The sequence below is a fragment of the Phascolarctos cinereus genome, unplaced genomic scaffold (assembly GCF_003287225.1).
Source record: "Phascolarctos cinereus isolate Bilbo 61053 unplaced genomic scaffold, phaCin_HiC Scaffold_5;HRSCAF=322, whole genome shotgun sequence".
Taxonomy (NCBI): domain Eukaryota; kingdom Metazoa; phylum Chordata; class Mammalia; order Diprotodontia; family Phascolarctidae; genus Phascolarctos; species Phascolarctos cinereus.
In genome coordinates, this window is record NW_027555958.1 from 244,985,943 (window position 1) to 245,005,408 (window position 19,466).

Genomic DNA, 19,466 nt, shown 5'->3' on the forward strand with positions numbered 1-19,466 from the left:
GATGGCTGTCGCCACGGTGCTGCCATTTTGGTATAGGGCAAAGTGAAGTACCTTGTTCCGCCAGATCTGGCGCCCCATTCCAAGACCCTGGCAGTATCCTGTCCTTCTCTCCCGACCCCAGAGTTCTGTAGGTATCGTCCCCCAAGTCCTTCCACCCCTCCTTCTGGGGGGCCATGCCGTTGGAAGCTTTGCCCTCCCCCATAGATCCTTCTCTGGCCCCCATGCCGCGGGGCAGTGTGGGCCTGTGGGGGAGCGTGGCGCGAAGCATTGTGGGGCCGGGACCCGGTGGTGGCGGCGGCGGGTGGAGGTGGCGGCCGGAGAACAACAAGCCCCGGAGCCGGAGCCGGGGGGAGCGGGACGGGACGGGATGGGCGACAGCGGGCGGGGTGAGTGGTCGGCAGGGTAGGGCCAGGGCGGGCGGTTGAGCGACGGTGTTATCTGCATGTCTTCTTCCCCTTCTACATACACCCACGGGTGTCTTTGCCTACCGTCTCCCCTCCCCCTTCCCTGCCGAACGCTTAGCTTATGGGTAATCCAAATGCTGGGAGGGTCTCGCTCCCCATTAGATCTAGAGTCCGGAGTGGGATGAGGGAGCGTGGACAGCACTCTGCTTGACTCGGGAGGGACTGGAGAGGAGGGCTGGGGGGCGGAGCACGTGTCAGGGAGGGGTCAGCATCTTCCAATCTCCCCCTCTGGGCGACCCCGAACTAGAGCTTAGGCTGCTTTTGCTATGACAGGGGGGTGGTTCGTGGACAGCACTTATGACCCCACCCACACTGAGACTAGGTAGTCTCCGGGCCATCCCCACTAAGTTCAGATCTAAATGTCCACGTTCATTCTGTCACTCACAGACCGTTCTACTGCTGTCTCATGCCTCCAGCTCACTTCTGGGGAAAATGTAGTGGAAAGAAAGAGGAGATTAGACTTTGAATGCTAGCTTCAACTCTTACCAGCTATGGGACCCTGAACAAGTCACTTTTCCTTTCTGGGCCTCGATTTCCTCATGTGTAAAGTGAGAGGGTTTCTAACATCCCTGTAAGCTGGGTCCCAAATCTTTTCCTAGTTCAAGAAGAGTAGAATAAGAGTTTGTCATTTTACTTCTATCCTCCCTTCTCCCTCCCCCCTCAAAAAAAAAATCCAAAGCTTTCTGCAACTTCCTAACCAAAAGGAGTGTCTTCTCCCTAGCCCTGGGCTGGTTTGGGCAAACCCAAAAATGATTAAAGGCAAATAAAGTGTCTTCACTTAGGGTGGAGAAAGTTTAAAGTCTCCTTTTACCTTTGTATACCTAGTGCCTACAGCAGGGACTTGCACATGGTAGGCCCTAAATAAATGTTTGTTGAATTTGAATTGGAGTAAATTGACCAGATGAAGACTGATTATCTCTCTTTTTTTTTTTGTCTTTCTGCATCTTTGTCTCTGTTTCTTTCTCTCCTCTTTTCCCATCCCAGACTGTAGAAGCCCAGACAGCTCCTCCCTGAGCTCATCCCCACAACCCCCTTCCCGGGGGGGCCCTCCCCCTTCTCCTCCTGGGCCCCCCCTGGCTCCCCTACCCTCTGCAGCTTCATCCCTCCTAGGAACAGGAGGCCCACCCCAACTCCCGCTTGGCTCCCCCTTCCCTGTCATCAGCTCCTCCATGGGGTCACCTGGGCTGCCTCCCCCAGCCCCTCCTGGACCCTATGGCCCTGTCAGCAGTCCCCAGGTGAGCTGTGGTGATCCCATGATCCTCTTGAACCATATATGACCCTTGACCCTGCTTTGAATTTGAATCACCAGGTTATGTCCTGGTGATCTTTCATGACACCAGGCCCTGGTGTGAATCTCTGTTCCTTGTGACCTCAGACTTTTTGATCTGTGATGTCCTTGGCCCTTTTTTACCATGATGAATAACCTTGCAGTCACTCTTAAAGTTGACAATTGTACTTTATTCCCCTGACCTCTCCTTCCCATCATCCTTGAACCTGTATTCAGTCTCCTTTGCCCTTTCATACCTATAGATATAGATAGATAGATAGATCATAGAAGAGGTGGAGAGTAGATTTAGGTCCTTATGACTATCACCACCAGCCCTCCCAACAGGCATCCCTGTAATATCCCCTCAGATTAACTCCACAGTGTCACTCCCTGGGGGAGGGTCCGGCCCCCCAGAAGATGTGAAGCCACCACTGTTGGGTGTTCGAGGCCTGCACTGCCCACCTCCCCCATCAGGTCCAGGGGCTGGCAAACGTCTTTGTGCAATCTGTGGGGACAGGAGTTCAGGTACGGTATCATGGGGTCACTCAAAGCTCAGTGAGAAGGTCTTGTCCATATCCCACTTGTGGCAGCTGGAACTTAGATAAATGACTGGTGGTCGTCTAAGAGGCAGAGAAGGGGCCTGGTGAGAGCTTTAGGAACTGGGTGGGTAAATCAGAGGATATGTCTCATATGTGTCAAGGTAAAAGAGGATAAAGAAGAGGCAGCATGATGTATGTGGAGTTATGGTCAGAATTAGATGACTTGAATTTGAAATCTTGTTCCGTCACTTACTAGTTATATGAGCTGGGGCAGGTCATTTGACTCATATGTAAAACCTGTATAAAAAATGGGTGTCACTGAACTTGCACTTGGTTGTAAGCAAAGTGTCAGTGTCCTTGGTTCCTGGTCCCAATCCTTGTTTTAGGCAACACGGTGGGGTGTGTGTTTGCAGGGGTTTGGAGGGGAAGGTGATTAGTCTCCCCACTCTGGGGCCACAGGTCTCTCTCTAGCCCCTTGTGTTCCCCCTCCCTCCCTGTTACCTGCCATTCTAGGCAAACACTATGGGGTCTACAGCTGTGAAGGTTGTAAAGGTTTCTTCAAGCGAACCATCCGAAAGGACCTGACGTACTCATGTCGGGACAACAAGGACTGCACTGTGGACAAGAGGCAACGGAACCGCTGTCAGTACTGCCGCTACCAGAAATGCCTTGCCACCGGCATGAAGAGGGAGGGTAAGAAATCAGCTTTTGTACGGCTGAGACAGCCCCACCCCTCTTCCCGTCCCATCTCTTGGTCTTTCCAGTTTCGCCTTCACTGAGGTTAAATGGGGGAAATGTTTTGAAGTGCCCACCAGCCCCTGTCTTACAACCTTAGAGTCAAGCCAGAAAGAGAAAGAGAACCAGAGTAAGGAAACCAACCCATCTGCCCCTTTCTTCCTCCTCTGCCATATGTCTTCTTTCCTCATTTCCCCTTTCCGCTAGTGGGCTCCAAAGATCCTGATCTGGTTTCTCTACCTCCTCTTTCAGTGGTTCTGCAGTGGTGTGTCTATCCCAGATCTAGCAACCTTCTGGAACCCATCTAGCTGGACTAGCTCTTTGACCCTCTCTGTGTTTCTGGCCTCTTCCACTCTATCAGCCATTACTCTCTATAACTTACAGTCATGGCCACTTTGGCTTTCTCCTCCACCCTATAATCGTGTTGTTTCTTCTCTGACCTCCAGTTGCCGACCGTTTGTGGTTCAAAGAGGAACTCCCTCAAGCCTTTCTTCTCTATGACCTCTGGGGGATTTTTCTGTCCCCATAATGGCATAAAGTTCTGGGGAGGCTTGGGGCAGTCTTATTTCTTTTTTCCTTTATTACCTGAGAGTCTCACTATAAGAATCCAAATATGTCTGAGCTGGAAGGAGCCTTAGAGATCATCTAGTTCATCCCCCTTCATTTTTACAGATTGGGGAACAAGCTTATCAAGGGGGAAGTAACTTGCCCAAGGTCACACTGCCAGTAATTTGCAGTACCAGAACAAGAACCTAGGTCTCTTGAAAACTGCAAGGCCTGACTTTTTTTTCCCCCTACACATACTGGTAAAGCAGTGACGTTTTCCAAAATTGTACCAGGAATCACGTAACCTGGGTTCTGGTCCTAGCTCTACCACTTACCAGGTAGGTGACCCTTATCACTTAACCTCTCTGAGACTTAGTTTCCTTACCTATAAAATTGGGGTAATAGTACGCTTGCCCTTATCTACCTCATAGAATTGTGAGGCTCAAATAAGATAATGAATGTAAAAGTGTTTTCTGAAAATATATCTAAATAAGAGAATGTTATGATCTGTTTCTAGTTTCTGTAACCTTGTAGGTGATCTCTGCTTCTCCTTCCTGACTCTGTCCTTCACCAAGGCACCCACATCTAACTTATCTACATCCTCCAGTCACCTACTTAGTTCTCCTTAGTCCCCTGTGACCCCCAAGAACATGACTGACTCTTATGCTGATGACCCCCCATGACCCACTTCTGACTTCCCACCCATTTTTCTTCTCCCCCTTCCCACTTCCCCAGCGGTACAGGAGGAGCGTCAAAGGGGCAAGGAGAAGGACGGGGAAGGGGAGGGGGCCGGGGGGGCCCCTGAGGAGATGCCTGTGGACAGGATCCTGGAGGCTGAACTCGCCGTGGAGCAGAAGAGTGACCAGGGCGTAGAAGGGCCCGGGGGGGCCGGGGGCGGCGGCAGTAGCGTGAGTGATGAGGGAGAGATCCATCCTCTCCAATGACACTGGGGGGAGGGAGTTCTTGAATATATATCTGAGGTCCCTCTGGTTCCCAATAATCCAGATAGTAATCATTGAAATAGGAATGGTTTCCAGGGCAGGAATGCTTAAGACACATAAGCAAGCTTCCCTCCCCTCCCTTATCCCCGAGGTATCATCCTTCCCATCCCTTCCCAACCCTCCCTTCCCCAGCAATAAGGGATGGAACAGAAATTTAAATGTTGGGAAAACTGTAGCCCTGGCCAGGGGGAGGGGGTGGAAACCTGTTGGGCCTGGGGTGGGAGGGATTTATGTAAAAGAGGGGGTGGGTCCTAATATTTCCCCAACTCTGTATCGTCATTCTCTTTCAGCCAAATGACCCTGTGACCAACATCTGTCAGGCAGCAGACAAGCAGCTCTTTACACTGGTTGAGTGGGCAAAGAGGATCCCGCACTTCTCCTCTCTGCCTTTGGATGACCAGGTCATCCTGCTCCGAGCAGGTCAGTGATTTCTATCCTTTGGTCTAGGTGACCTTTTGACCCTGACCTGACAGTGACCTCCTGGCATCCTGGGATGTTTACCCTGAGTCACCTCTAGGTGGACAGACTGTCCTGAGTAGGGTAACTTGCTGCCCCCTCCCTTCAACTCCAATAACTCCCCAGCCTGGTCTCTGGCGCCTGACCAAATGGCCTCTGCCTCTTAGGCTGGAATGAGCTCCTCATCGCCTCCTTCTCCCATCGTTCCATCTCCGTCAGGGATGGCATCCTCCTTGCCACAGGGCTCCATGTCCATCGAAACTCTGCTCATTCAGCTGGTGTTGGAGCCATTTTTGACCGGTCAGTGTTCCCTGGGGCACTCATAGACTAGGTAGCTGGCTGATGCAGAGGAGGATGTGGGGCCATCTTTTGCCGATCGGTTTCCTGAGCTGGATAGAAGTGTGATTTACATGCCTTTCCTTAGGGTGCTGACTGAACTGGTGTCCAAAATGCGTGATATGCGAATGGACAAGACAGAACTTGGCTGTCTGAGGGCAATTATCTTATTCAACCCAGGTAGGGAGACATACTTCTGTATGAGATGCCCCTACCCACGCCAGATAACCTAGAAATCTCTCAAGGAACCAAGCAACCTCTCCCTAAATATAACCTTCCTGTATGGATGGCATTTTGCAGTAGTGGAAAGAACTTTGGACTTCAGCATTTGAAGACCTGGGTTCAAGTCCTGGCTTTGCCAGTTATTCGTTGTATGACCTTGGACAAGTCACCTCTTTGGACTTCAGTTTTACATGTAAAATGATAGGATTAGATTAGATGATCTCCAAAAACCCTTCTAACATCTTCTAAATTGCAAAACTCATCATCTTAGCTTGGTTTGAGGACAGATGTCCTATTTCATAACCCAGAGACAATTTTTTTCCTCCCTAGCGTCCTGGAAAAACAAAATACAGCCAACACTTGCAAAACAATGCTAAATGTGGATGTAGAGGGCTCCCTGGGAGTGAGAGTAATGGGAGGAAGGACACTTGACTTTGTTATTACTCTTTCTCTCTTATCTTCCTCTTTCATCCAGTTGTTTTCTTCACCTAATCCTCTCCCATTCCACTTCCTCCTCCTTACTGCAGATGCCAAGGGCCTCTCCAACCCTGGGGAGGTAGAGATTCTGAGGGAGAAAGTCTATGCATCTCTGGAGTCATACTGTAAACAGAAATACCCTGAGCAGCAGGGACGGTGAGATGGGAAGGGGACAGGGAAGAGCCTTGGAAAGTATTTGTTTGTGGAACTAAAGGGGGGCGGAGGGAGAGATGGGAGATGGGGATGGGTGGTGTGATGCTAGTAACGGGTATATGTGTATATCTAATTTGTCTCTCTAATTTCTATTTCTCTCTATGTCTCTCTTACACACACACACACACACACACACACACACACTTTTTATGGAGGGGTTTCTGATCTCCTCCCTTTATTTCCCCTCTCCTCCACCACTCTTCCTCCCTGCCACCCCAGGTTCGCAAAGCTGCTCCTTCGTCTCCCTGCCCTCCGATCTATTGGCCTCAAGTGCTTGGAGCATCTGTTTTTCTTCAAGCTCATCGGGGATACACCCATCGACACCTTTCTCATGGAGATGCTAGAGGCACCACACCAGCTTGCCTAACACTGAAAATTAGAAGGGGGGGATGACCCTCATACCTGGATGGAGGCCTGGAGGGAGGCTGGAATGCAAGATGGGCCCCAAACCGTGGGAGGTAAGGGTGGGGAAGAAAGCTTCAGCACCTTGGATAGAGGACAGAACTAAACTTAAACCCCAAGGGGGTTTACATCAGTTCACCTGATGCCAGCATCCAAGGAAGCCCCAGAACCCTGAGAGGAATGGGGTGGTCCCTGACCTCAGCTGGTCTGGTCCTCTAAGTTATAGGGGATACCCAAATTTTGAACTGAGTTCTCATACTGGTGAAGGATTCCCCATACTCCCCAATCTATTCCCTCAGTACAGCACTGGGGATCTGCTGTGCTTTTCTCCCAGGACCCTGTTCCCCTGTCTGGGGACCTTTTGAGCTCATTCCCCTTCCTCCCCATTTTTTGAATAAGACAGTTGAAATGGGGGCTCTGTTTTCACTCAGAGAAATGGACATTGGGGGGCAGGACCCCTCTACGCAATGATGGACATTGGCCATGGGGCTCATGCCTCCCTCCCTTATGAAGACATGGAAAGATTGTGGGAGACGGTAATAGTGACTGGGAGAGGAATCTCTCTGAAATCTTCATAGCCTGGTTCTTAGATCCTTCTTTTTATGGCCATCTCCCTTTCCAGTCAGACTGAAGGGGAGTAGAATGGGGAAGAAGATAGACTGGCTTTTTCCCCTCCTTGGGTTGCTGAGGTTTTACAGGGAGAGCCAGGGGTTAGTCTTAAAGATCTTCCCACTGGTGAAAGAGAAATGAGTTAGGGGAAAGGTATAGGTTGTATCCATCCCTGGGGATCTCCAAGCATGAGTGATTTGTCCTCTCCCAAAACTTCATCCTTTCTATCTGCCCAATCTTGTTGGGCAGCCAAGCCAGGGAGAGGAGTGATTTGAGTAGGGAGCTGTTCAAGAGAGATGCTTTTGAGATGATAACAGTTATCACTGACCCCCTCCCCCCCAAATTCCTGATTACACCACCTCCCTCCATAATCATGTCTTCCCAGTACTCACATAAACTTTTTGCCCTGCCCTCCCTGACTGGGAGAGCTCCTGGTTTGAGGAGGCAGGGTTGCTGCAGGGATTGGAGGAAGGGGTCAATCCTAGGGAAAGGGGAGGGGGGTGTCTTCTGGGGCCTGCATGATTCTATAGGTTCCAGCTCTCCCACAGAACTTTTCCTAAAAAAAAAATGCTTTCAAATTAAAGTCGCTGCTTTTCTGGATGTGGGGGTCTCTGTGGGGGGGGGCGGTGGGGGAGCAGGGAGTGGAAAAGGATTCTGTGTTGTCCCTATGTGGTGACTTCAAGAATGGGAGAGAAATACCGCTCAGACTCCCCCTGATGTTCCGTCGTTTCCCTAGGGCTTGAAGGGGTGGGAGTGGGGGGACAAGGAGCGCTTTGTCCGGGGGGGGGGCGGGTGTGCCAGGCTAGGGGCGGGGCAGGGGTCGGTGGAGTGGAGGGTGTGAGTGTAGAGAGCTGACTTTCAAAGGCTCCTTGTTTCCCTGCCACCTCCGCCCCCCTCCTAGGCGGAGGCGGCGGCGAGGAGCGGGCGGTGTCTGCTCAATCCCAGCTTTTCACCCGTCGCACCGAGGGCTCCGGGCAGACCCTGGGACTGCGCGCGTCCCGCTGGTGCCGAAGATCCCAGGACAGCGGCACCTGGTCACAATCCCAAGTCCATTTACCCAAACTGATTCTTCTCTGTCCCCTTGTGCTACCCCTCACTATGTCTTTACCACTCTCAAAGTCCTGGGGCTTTGTGCCTCGCACTCTACGTGCGGCTCTCGGACTCTTCTTGAGTCCTCCATGCTTGACATCCCCTAGTAACCTTGATTCCTCTGGGCCTCTGTCCCCCCAATGTCCTGCCCATCACTATCTTTAGCCTCTGCTATAAATACCTGGACTCTGTAATTACCTCTGCGGGAGGGCGGGGGTATGTGTAATTATGGAGAACTGATTATAGGGGAGAACCCCCCGACCCCGCCCCCCACAACCCGGACTCCGCCCCCAAACGGGACTGGGAATAGAATGCTTGGGTTCTAGGGGGAGAGAAGGGGAAGCAGGGCACCTGGGGCCCTAGAAGAGATGGGGGTAAGAGGACAGGATGCCTAGGTCCTTGAGAAGGTAAGAGGGGCAGAATACCTGGGTCACCGGAAGGCCCTGGTCCCCATACGCGGAGCAGGGATTTTCCCCAGGGAAGGTGTAAGAAGTGGGGTGGGATTTTCCCTCTCCGGTTGCGAGAGGGGCGTGGGGGGGGCTGGGCCGGGGGCGGGGTCGGGGGCTCTTGACTGGTAGGGTGGCCCAGGACACACAAGTGGTTGCGGCACAGGAGGGAGCAGCAGCAGCGCTGGAACCCTGGCATCTCCCCTTGGGTGCATGGAATCTTAGGGCTGAGAATTGCAGCGGTCCTCAGACTTCAGCCAACCTCCCCTCTCCAGGGGACCCAAGGGTTCGAGCACCAAGAGCGCGCTGCTCCTTCTCCCTGAGTCAGGTGTCCCAGCGCCTCCAGCTGCTCCTCCCTCCCTCCATCTCCACTCCCTGGCTCCTGGGGACCTGGGCGTCCCGGCCGCCCAGCCATGGAGCGGTGCAGCCGCTGCAGACGTCTCCTTCTGCTGGTCCCTTTGGTGCTGGGGCTGAGCGCGCCTCCTCCAGCCCGAGCAGGTAAGTGAGGCTAGGTTATCAAGACACCAGAGTTGGGAGGATGGGAGGAGCCTTGGATTGGAGGGAATCTGGCAGGATATGGGAATTAATAAGTCCCTGGGTGGAATGGGGTTGGGAGTGTTAGGATTTGGTGAGGATGAAGGATCACCTAAAATTTTGGTACCTGGATACAGTAGTGTGTGAGGAGACACCTGGAACCCTGTGTCAGTAACCCTTGGGGATTGGAGATGGGACATCTTGTCCCAGGAGGGGAGGCAAGGAGATCGAGTCTAGGGGTCAAGATTTCAGACTTGAGGGTAGAGTGGACAGGAACACCTCTCATCTTACATCTCAACTTCCAAATAGCGGGTGGTGGAAAAGATGCATAGGGTAACGTGCGTAAGTAGAAAAACTAGTCTAGGAGCCTAGGAACACCTGTATTCTTTGAAAGGGAGCTGGGGAAGAGATGTCAGAGTCGCTGTTCAGAGACCTGAAATTGGAGGCTATACACTGAAGGGGGAAGGTTCACTAGGTGAACTGACTTATCATGCTGAGTGTGCAGGTCTCCTGGTACTTGGGAGCCCACCGACACCAGTAGGGGAGCCTGTACCTGTCTTGATGTGTCTATTTTTTCTCTCTTTTGGGAGTGTGGAATGAGGGTGGGAGATATTAGGGGATGAGTCAGAGGTTCAGGGGAGCTTCTGTGATACTCCCATGCTCCTTAGACAGTTCTATCTGTCCCTGTTCTCTTTCCCCACTGCTGCCCCCCCTTCTCCCTGTGCCCTCGCTGCTGCCACGCGGCTGGCTCTGGAGAGGGCTGGGGCCGCTGCCAACGGGCCGGGCTGGACGGGTCTGGGATCAGGTGTCTGAGATCAGAGCCAACTCTCTGCATTCCTACCTCTCCCCTCCCCCCCTTGTGGCTAGGCTTGTTCCCCCGGGACCCCAGCGTCCAGGACCCCAGGTTTTCCTGAGATGAGAAAGTTCTACCCTCAAGGGACCACAGTGAGGGGAGGTATGGTTTCACAGAAGAGGAGTCTGAGGAATAGGACTCCAAGGTTCCAGGTGGTGGAATGAGGGCTGGGATCCCCTTTGAAGAGGTTAGGTACAATTTGCATTCAATAAGCATATTAATTTATTCTCTTTCCTCCTTCACCCTTCCCCCCCCCAAAACAGGTCAGAAATTGTGGCATAAAGGATTTCACTTAGAGTACAGTAGGAAGAACCCCCAGATACTATAAAGTGTGAAGTACATAGAAATATAGATCTAGAAATAAACTCAGAGGTCATCTAGTCCAATCCCTTTTACAGATTAGTAACTGAGGCCCAGGGAGATTTAAGTGCCCAAGGTTTTGCTCAAGGTCACAGATAGTAGTCATCAGAGTAGGATTTGAACCCAGGTCTTCTGATTCCAGAATGGTACTCTCAGAGATTGGGAATTTAAAGAATTCCTATCCCTATAATTTAAGGAGTTAAAAAAAACCAACCTGCTTTTTTCAGGATAACTTAAGGCAGGAGAAAAATCCTCTTCCTCTGTTTGAATTTGGGGACTATTTGCCATAGATGCAAAGGGAAACTAAGAAAGATGGACCATATAGATATATATTTTTTTGAGGTGCCCTATATGTGTGTGTGTGTGTGTGTGTATTTGAGGTAGGAAACAAGAAACCATAGAGTTTAATAATAGACTCAAAGGTGGGGTCCATAACATTACAGGGGAAGATACGTTTCTCACTACCACTTGTGGACTGTGAGGACCCTATGGGACAGGCAAGGGGAATCAGTGGGGGAAGGGAAAAGAAGGGATGTTTGTAGAGCCAGAAGTGGAGAGTACGTAAGACAAAGGTAAAAAGTTTGTGGGACAAATGGGGGGAGTCTGTGAGGTCAAATGTGAGGACCCTGTAGGGCCAAATACAGGGATTCCATGCTTATAGAGACAAGGAGCCTGGCTAGATGGAGGGAGCTGATAGAGCTGAACAGCATTCTCCTAGGTGGGGTGTATGTGTGTGTGTGTGTGTGTGTGTGTGTTGAGATGGGCTAGAGTCTGAGGCCTCTTGGGCTTGGGGTCTCTGTATGTGTCTCTGTCTCTCTGTCTCCCTCTGTCTCTGCATCTGAAAGCCGCCCTTGTGAGTTGGTGTTTGCGGAGCCTCCACACGTGGGGGCCGGGGAGGGGTGGGCAGTCCGTGGTTTCCCCAGCTCCAGAACTCAAAGGGCCTTTTCTCTGCCCCACCCCGCCCAGTCCAGCTCTCCTGATCTACTGGGCACTTCTCTATGTCTCTATGTCTCTCTCTCTCTCTCTCTTACCTATCTCTGTAGTTCTGCCAGTTTTGCTGGATCTGATATAGGACTTTCTTCAGACTTGGGGCTGTAGTGAAATAGAGAGAAAGGGAACAAGGGAGAGGTGGTTTCCAGGAGAATTTTGACAGCAGAAGCTTGAGTGTAAGAACAGAACGGGGTGGCTAGCTGGCTCCTGGTGGTGGGGTGGTGTTTGAGGCAAGATGCTTAGGTCCCAGGTATAAGGGAGGGGAAGCAATGGGCCAATTGGTTCCTGGGTAAGAACTGTCTGACCATTTCTGATGGGTTCCCCAGATGTGTGGCTCAGGGCCCTGGATCAACTCAGACTTCATGTGGCAGTTCCATCGCCCCCCATTCCTCCCCTCCCCTGATTCACTCCGTTTCTCCTTCACACTAGGAGGCATGGACTTGAGGCCTGGGGTCTCAGATCCTTCTTCCCCCCAACATCCCCAGAGTTAGGAGTGCCCACTCCCACCTCAAACTGCAGAGTCCAGATGAATTCCTAAGACCCTTCTTTCTATGCAGCTCTGTGTCCCAATTTCCAATGCCCTCTCCCCTCTCACACATGCACACCTCCCTGTGCCCAGACTGATCGATCCCCCAGATGTTGTTTGTGTCGAAGCTGGGATAAAGGCCAGAGGCACAGAGAGAAAGATATGGAGAGGGAGAGGGAGGGAAAGAGACAGAAACAGAGACAGAGAGACACAGAGAGGCAGATAATGCTGTGAGGCAGATACAGAGAGGATGAGAGCAACAGAGATAGAGAATAGTGAGAGAAAGAGATAAAAACAGATAAAAGAAGAACACATAAATGGAGACAGAAGGAAATTGAGAGAAAGAGACAGGGTGGGAGTTTCTGAGTCCTGTGAAGAATGCTAAGGACAGATCTGCCCTGATCCAAGTTATTCTCCCCCCCTACCCCAACTACCACCTCCCTGTGGCCTGTGACTCAGAAGCCAAATTACTCTCTTCATGGTATTGGCCTTGCTCCCTGATCTTCCTTTACTTCCAGGGGGGCCCCCTGTGGATGTGCTCCGTGCTCTCCAGTTTCCCTCACTCCCTGATGGTGTCCGGAGGGTTGTTGGTGTCTGTCCAGCTGATGTGGCCTATCGAGTGACCCGGCCTGCCCAACTCAGTGCTCCGACCAGGCAGTTATTCCCAGGTATGGAGATGATGGGGAATTGGAGGCTACTGAAGGTTACAGGAGAACCCGCGGCCAAATGTCATAATGGAGGAAAGGTCAGACCTTATCTGATAGGGACCTGTGTCCATTCCTCATATCTCTATTTCTCTCAGTCCTCTGTAATGCTATCTCTCTTCCCATGTCTTTGTCTTTGCGCCCCTCTAGGTGGATTCCCCACTGATTTCTCATTGCTGTCTGTGCTCCGGCCAAATCCTGGTCTCCAGGCCCCTCTGTTGACCCTGTACAGTGCCCAAGGTGTTCGGCAGTTGGGGCTAGAGCTTGGCCGGCCCCCCCGATTCCTGTATGAAGATCAGACTGGGCGGCCTAGACCCCCTGCTTTGCCTGCTTTCCGAGGCATTAGCTTGGCTGATGGCAAGTGAGTCACCTCTACCCACTGACTATTTCCCCTGCTATTCCCTAATTCCACTGACCTCTCCCCTGACCTGAAATATACTACTTCCCTGACCCTCCAATTCCTTACTGACTTGCCTGCTTGGCCACTGTCAGGCATTACCATCCTCCTTGGTCATTCTTCTTTTTTCTTGCTTCCTTTCCACAGGTGGCATCGTGTGGCTGTGGCTGTTAAGGGCCACTCTGTCACCCTAATTGTTGACTGTAAGAAGCGGGTCACCCGGCCCCTCCCCCGGAGTGCCCGCCCTGTTCTGGACACCCGTGGAGTCCTCATCTTTGGTGCCCGAATCCTGGATGATGAGGTCTTTGAGGTAACTGGGTCTTCAGAAGCATTTCCTGCTCCCAACTCCTGCTGTCCTCTCCCACTTCATGCCCCAGAGTTCTCCCTTTTGGCCTATCTCTCTTCAATTCTTGTCTCTAGGGTCTGCCCTACACCCCAGGCAGACTTGGTAGCTACCTATATGGTATGACTTGAGGTTTGTCATTTAGCCTTCTCTGCCCAAATAGTCATTCAAAAAGATTTGCGGGGGCAGCAAGGTGGGTCAGTGCATGGAGCTCCTGGGCCTTGGAGTCAGGAGGACCTGAGTTCAAATCTGGCCTCAGACACATGACACTTGTTAGCTGTGTGACTCTGGGAAAGTCACTTAACCCCGATGGCCTTACCAAAAAAAAAAAAGATTTGGTGTCATCTACTATGTGAAATGTATCGTGGGGATGGGGGCAGGGGATGGGTTGGTGGGACAAAGATGAATAAGATGTGGCATGTCATCCAGTAGGATGGTGAGATAAATAATGGTGTAGTGGACTCAGAGCCAGGAAGAACTGGGTTCAAATACTGCCTCAGATATGTACTAGCTGTGTGATGTTGAACAAGTCATTTAACATGAGTTTACTTAACTATAAAATGAGGTCAGACTTAAAAACCTCTGAATTCTTAAAGCTATGAGAGTATGATATAACTGTCATAAAAGGCCATATATGACAAATGCCATGTGAGCATTGAATCTCTTCTGGCTATGGGAATTAGAGGAGGCTCCCTGAAAGAAGTGACATTTGAGCTGGGCCCTGAAGGAGGAACAGGTTTTCAACAGTTAGGGATCAGGGGAAGGCTTTCTAAGAGAGGAAAAGGCATGAGCAAAGTACAGCACAGTCAGGGAAGTTTAGGATTTGCTCAGGGGGCACCAACAATATGTGGAAGGTAGTAGTGGGCAATGAAAAAGTAGATTGGTACCAGATATTGGCAAAGCTTTGGATAAGTAGTGGGCAGCCTGTTAAAGATCCAGCCCTGGGTCTTATTTATAGGCCTTGCGGAACCTTATCACTTAGCTGAAGGAACTGGCTCTTATGTTCAGCAAGTGTTTCATGGAACTTTTGATTTGGCCACAAGACTTTTCCCAGCTTTCAGAATGCCTACCTAATCCCTGAATCCTCAGTGAAGATGAAGAGCCCTTTAGGCCTTCATAGCCCCTGAGCCTGTTTGGCTTCCTACCAGGGGTTTGCCAGAGAGGAAACCACAGCCAAGCTAGGACAGGTATGTTTAATTATGGACAGCAGCTATCACTTAGCTGGGACTTTAAAATTCAAACCTATTCTAGTCTTTTTCTGGGACTTTAAAAAATTTTAGACATCTAATCACCTTACCCTCCTGCATTAATTCAGATTTTGTGTATTCCTTTTTTGGGGGGAAAGGAATTTGAGAAAACAGTATTGTGGTCTGTGGTGCGGAGAGAGAATGTGGAAGTGGAAAGATAAAAATGGGTTCTGAGATATGGCAGCTATGGTAGAAGGTGATCAAGCATGGGAGATCTCTGAACCCAAGATCAAGGATGATTAAAAAGTAGTGAAAAGGCTCTTTTGGCCTTGAGACCCAAAGTTAAAGTTCCTCTGAATAGGCTGTCTTACCCTGGGAAACTGTAGGTGAAATATGCTGTTGGCTCAGGACCTGTAAACTAAAGGCTCTTGAGGAGGTAAATGGTAAAATTAGAACAATGCATTAGGAGTTTATTTGGGCAGTATTGCACATGAAAGGGAGAAACAGGAGAAAGCAGGGAGGTCAGCTAGGTAATGGTTTTTATTCAGGCAAGAGATGAAAAGGACTTGGAGTAGAAGGGAAGGAAGAGGAACAGATAGATACCAGAAATCTAGAATCCCAGAAACATCAGCTGTAGAAGGGGTTTAGAAAGGATCTAGTCCAGTTCTCTTGCTTTACATGGGGTGAAACTTAAGCATAGAAAGGGGAAGTGACTTTCCCAAGATCACACGGGGAGTAACAGAATGAGGATTTGAATACGGGTTCCCTGACAATTCTTATGCCCCTTGAACTGCCCCCTGCTGCCTGTTCAGAGCAAAGAGGATGGCCTCCCATCCTATGGAGGCTGAGAGGCTCATCACAGTCACTCACTCTTCAGTGAGGCAGCAAAGGCCAGGGCATTATTTTAAGAAGGCTTCTGTAAAATTGCTGGGAAGTGGTGGTAGTGGTGGTGGCTCAGCTAGCTAGAAATGGAGATGTCAGGAACCCTAGGATTGTCAATTGGGGAACTTGAAACCAAGGAGGGCTAAAGTGGTGAGGAGAGTCTAGGGAAAGAATCTAAGCTAAAAGGGATTTTTCTAGGGTAGAGCGGGGTGGGTGAACAGACTGAATGCGATCAGAAAGGGGTAGAAAGGAGAGAGGAGAGGAATGGGGGATGGGAAGTTAGGAGGGGGTTGGAGGCAGAGATCTGCCATTGAGTGAGCCCTCAATCAGCCAAAGTCAGTTTAGTAGATTAGCTCTCAATCACCTGGGCCCTAAGAAACTGAGATGCAAGAGGTGGAAGTTTCACTGGGAGGAATATAACAGAGACATGGCCCAAATATGAGGGAGGGCACTGGTGAAGGGAGTCACAGTTTTCCATCTAGTTAGCTAGCCCCATCTGTCTTACTTCTTGTTCCTGGCTTCCTCCTCCTACCTTCGTCTCTGTGCACTCTTCCTTCCTATCCCAGTCCCTATCTTCCGTCTCTCACTGCCTCCACCCTTCTGTGAAAGAGACAGGAGGGATATCATGCTTCACCTCAACATGTTCTCCTCCCCAACTCCCCAGGGTGATATCCAGCAACTTGTCATCGTCCCTGGGGCCCAGGCTGCCTACGAATCCTGTGAGCGACGACAGCTGTACTGTGAGGGGAGCCGTGGGGAGAGACCCCAGAATCAAGAGCCCCACCGAGCTCGCAGATCCCAGACAAGGGAAGCACACAGACTCCATAGGCCCCAAAACCAGGAACCCCAGAGACAGGTGAGCAAGAACCATAGGAATCCTCAACTTACAGCAAACCCCAGAATAGGCAACTCCAAACCCGTCTCCATGAAGCTTCCCTCAAAACTGTCAGGCCACCCTCCTGGGTGATGTTTCACCCCTGCCAGCCCTGATCAACCTTGACCCAGTCCTAGTCATCCCACAACTTTATGCTGCCATCTTTTCCTCCTTTATCTACAATGTTCATTCACAAAACTATTTTTATTTTCATTTAAAGAAAAGGTTTTGTGATGAAGGAATTTGGAGGAATTGGAGGATGGGGACTGCTCATCCCTCCACTCCTTATTTCCTTCTTGTTCAACATGTGCCCCCATCCCTCTGCTGCATCCTCACCCCCAAATTAAGAGATTTGGGGAAGGAAGAGGTTGAGAGAAAATGGAGATATGGGAAGATAAGAGATGGAGAAATAGTCAGAAAGAAACAAAGACGGGGAAACACACAACCAGAGATAGTAATAGTGTTAACGGTCTCGGGAGATGTGTATGAGGGGGTCTTGTCTATGAGGGCCTGGAAATGTATAGATAAGCCTAAGAGGGGAGGGGAACTCTAGCATAAAATTGAGGTGAGGGATGATTAGGGTGAGGGTTCTGATAAGGGGTTGGGAATTCAAGTGTTGGATCAATCTCTTAATTATGTTTGCTTCTGTCCACATGTGGGACCCCCACTCAACCTGCTTCTCTATTTCCCTTACCACCCATCTCCACCCATTCTTCTCTCCCCTTCATCTCCCTTATGGCTAATGCCTCTTCATTTGCTAACTCCTTCTGGTCACCGTTCTTTTCTTTTGCCATCTCCCCCCATAACCTCCTTATTCCTGTCCCGTCCCCATCTGGTTTCCTATTCCCTCTTGCCCTATTCCCAGTCCCCTGATTCTTTCTACTATGACTATGAGCCCCCTTATTACGATGTGATGACCACAGGGACCACCCCTGATTACCAGGTAACCCCCTCAGAGATCCCTCTTTCTCACACTGTCTACTTTAGGACACCCCTCCTGACCTCACAAATGTGGGAGCCACTTTGTATTGGGTGGTGGGGAAGCTCATTCACTCATACCCCTTCCCATGTCTCTTTCCTGCCACAGAGGCCTCGGAGCCCCTCTCAGCGGGCTCCCCCTACCTCCCTGGGTCGCAAGGCACCCCCTCGCCGGCTTTCCCGGCTTTCCCCACCAACCAAGAGGTCAGCGGCCCAGAGGGCCTCCACCTCACCTGCCCGGCAGCCTCCCCATGGTAGGGGTGCAGGGTCAGCCAGGGACCAGGTTCCTATATCCCGACGCCCTGCTCGACGGGCAGTTGCCCCCCAAGCCCGGGGTCCCCCTCGGACTAGAGGCAGCGGTTACCGGCAGGTAGAACAGGGGGATCCAGATCTCTGCTCTCTCCAGTCTTCTAAATTTACCCCTTCAGTACTCTTCTCCCAGAGGGGTTGCAAGATCTGAGATTTACCCCCATCCCCAAGCGCGGACAGGTTTCTACCGGTGGGGGGATATCTGCGGCTTTGCACCCATCTACATTAATCCTCTTTCCCCTCCACTTCTGGCTGTGCTCTTCCCCCCCCCCCCACCCCCCTTCCTTGAGGTCAGGACCCTCCCCTAGGTGAAGAAGATGGGACCCAGGAGTCCAACCCCCTGCTACCCCCTGAGGAGGTAACTATGCCCCCTCCCACCCTAGAGCATAATCTGGACAGCTTTGACACCCCCACCCCCCACTTCATCTTGATAGGTCATTTTCTCCTCTCCTGGCCAGAGGGCTATTAGGCATCCAGTTGCATGTCCATTCTTCTGACTGCTCTCAGTCCATCTTCCCAGCAGCTCCTGAACCTGTATCTGTCTTTGCCCATCGGCCCCCCATCTCTCTCCATTTGGTTGATTACTCACCCCCTCCACACCCACCTATGTCCCCCTCAGTCTTCTGGCCACTTCCTGGTCTCCTTTGCTGGACACTGTGTCCATCTGATCACCCTGGCTGTTCAGCCCTCTGGCCACCCTGCCCCTCCAGCCACCCTCACTTGGCCATCCGAAGTCCCTTTGAGCCTTTGGTGGTGTCCTTTCCCTTACAATTGGTGCCCTTGGCCCTTCAGAGGGGCCATTCCTTCCTCAAATGGCCCCGGGCCCCGTGGAGTGAAAGCCTCTACCTGCCACTGCCTAACCCCCAGCTCCTTGGTCAGGTTCAAGAGGGAGAGGGCACAATATTCTTAGCTGCCTCCTCACTGTCTCCCCTCTAACTCCTCTTCCCGCCCTGGGAAGGAGCAGACAGACCCCGAGGGTCCCCCCACCGCTGGCAGGTTTCGAGCTGAGGAATATGGGGAGGGGACCACAGATCCCCCTCCAGGTCCCTACGATTACACCTATGGCTATGGGGATGATTATCGGGAGGAGACAGAGCTTGGGCCAGCCCTCTCTGCTGAGACCACCCATTCAGGAGCCGTAAGTGATGTGGGTCTCCTCTGCCCCCCCTCTATGGTCCTCTGCCAGAGTTGTGAGCACCGCTTCCTGTCATTAATGCATCACTTCCTATTGTTAATACATCATTTCTTGTTGTAAACGCATCACTTCCAGTTGTTACTGCATCATTTCTTGTTGTTAATGTGATTCCTGTTAATGCACCTCTTCGCAGTTGTTAATGCACCGTTTCTTGTTGCTAATGCACCACCTCCAGTTGTTACTACATCACTTCCTGTTGTTAATGCACCACTTCCAGTTGTTATTGCATCACTTCCTGTTGTTAATGCACCACCTCCAGTTGTTATTGCATCACTTCCAGTTGTTAATGTACCACCTCCAGTTATTGCATCACTTCCTGTTGTTAATGCACCACCTCCAGTTGTTATCGCACCATTTCCTATTGTTAATGCACCACCTCCAGTTGTTATTGCATCACTTCCTGTTGTTAATGCACCACCTCCAGTTGTTATTGCATCACTTCCAGTTGTTAACTCATCCCTTGCCTGTTGTTAATGCACCACTCCAGTTGTTAATGCATCCATTTCCTGTTGTTAATGTACCACCTCCAGTT

General features: G+C 51.0%; 2 protein-coding genes across 10 annotated transcripts in view; both read left to right on the forward strand.

Annotated features, from left to right (window-relative positions):
- Nucleotides 1–268: 268 nt before the first annotated feature.
- On the forward strand, nt 269–7,867 carry RXRB (retinoid X receptor beta). Its single transcript, XM_020974130.2, has 10 exons — nt 269–386; nt 1,449–1,699; nt 2,100–2,256; nt 2,784–2,963; nt 4,287–4,459; nt 4,843–4,972; nt 5,176–5,308; nt 5,433–5,524; nt 6,094–6,199; nt 6,476–7,867. Exons 1-10 carry the CDS (start codon nt 368–370, stop codon nt 6,621–6,623), a joined length of 1,389 nt encoding a protein of 462 aa, XP_020829789.1. The 5' UTR covers nt 269–367; the 3' UTR covers nt 6,624–7,867.
- Nucleotides 6,624–19,466, forward strand: part of COL11A2 (collagen type XI alpha 2 chain) — a 39,412-nt gene continuing 26,569 nt past the window's right edge. The window contains exons 1-9 of one of the 9 annotated variants that reach the window (XR_002321981.2): nt 6,624–6,714; nt 8,169–9,300; nt 12,584–12,733; nt 12,920–13,130; nt 13,314–13,476; nt 16,243–16,434; nt 17,318–17,395; nt 18,030–18,097; nt 18,698–18,786. Coding sequence is in view for 7 of the 9 variants with exons in the window: in XM_078155431.1 (XP_078011557.1) it covers nt 9,216–9,300; nt 12,584–12,733; nt 12,920–13,130; nt 13,314–13,476; nt 16,243–16,434; nt 17,318–17,395; nt 17,540–17,890 (1,230 nt within the window). In the remaining 2 variants the exon portion in view is untranslated. The other 8 variants (XR_013487060.1, XM_020974220.2, XM_020974217.2 and 5 more) reach the window with 8 other exon arrangements.

Excerpts from the sequence above, each read along its gene's own strand:
- RXRB (XM_020974130.2), top strand. Across the intron at positions 5,309-5,432 it reads GTTGGAGCCATTTTTGACCG|GGTGCTGACTGAACTGGTGT; the intron begins GTCAGTGTTCCC and ends GCCTTTCCTTAG. Across the intron at positions 6,200-6,475 it reads TACCCTGAGCAGCAGGGACG|GTTCGCAAAGCTGCTCCTTC; the intron begins GTGAGATGGGAA and ends CTGCCACCCCAG.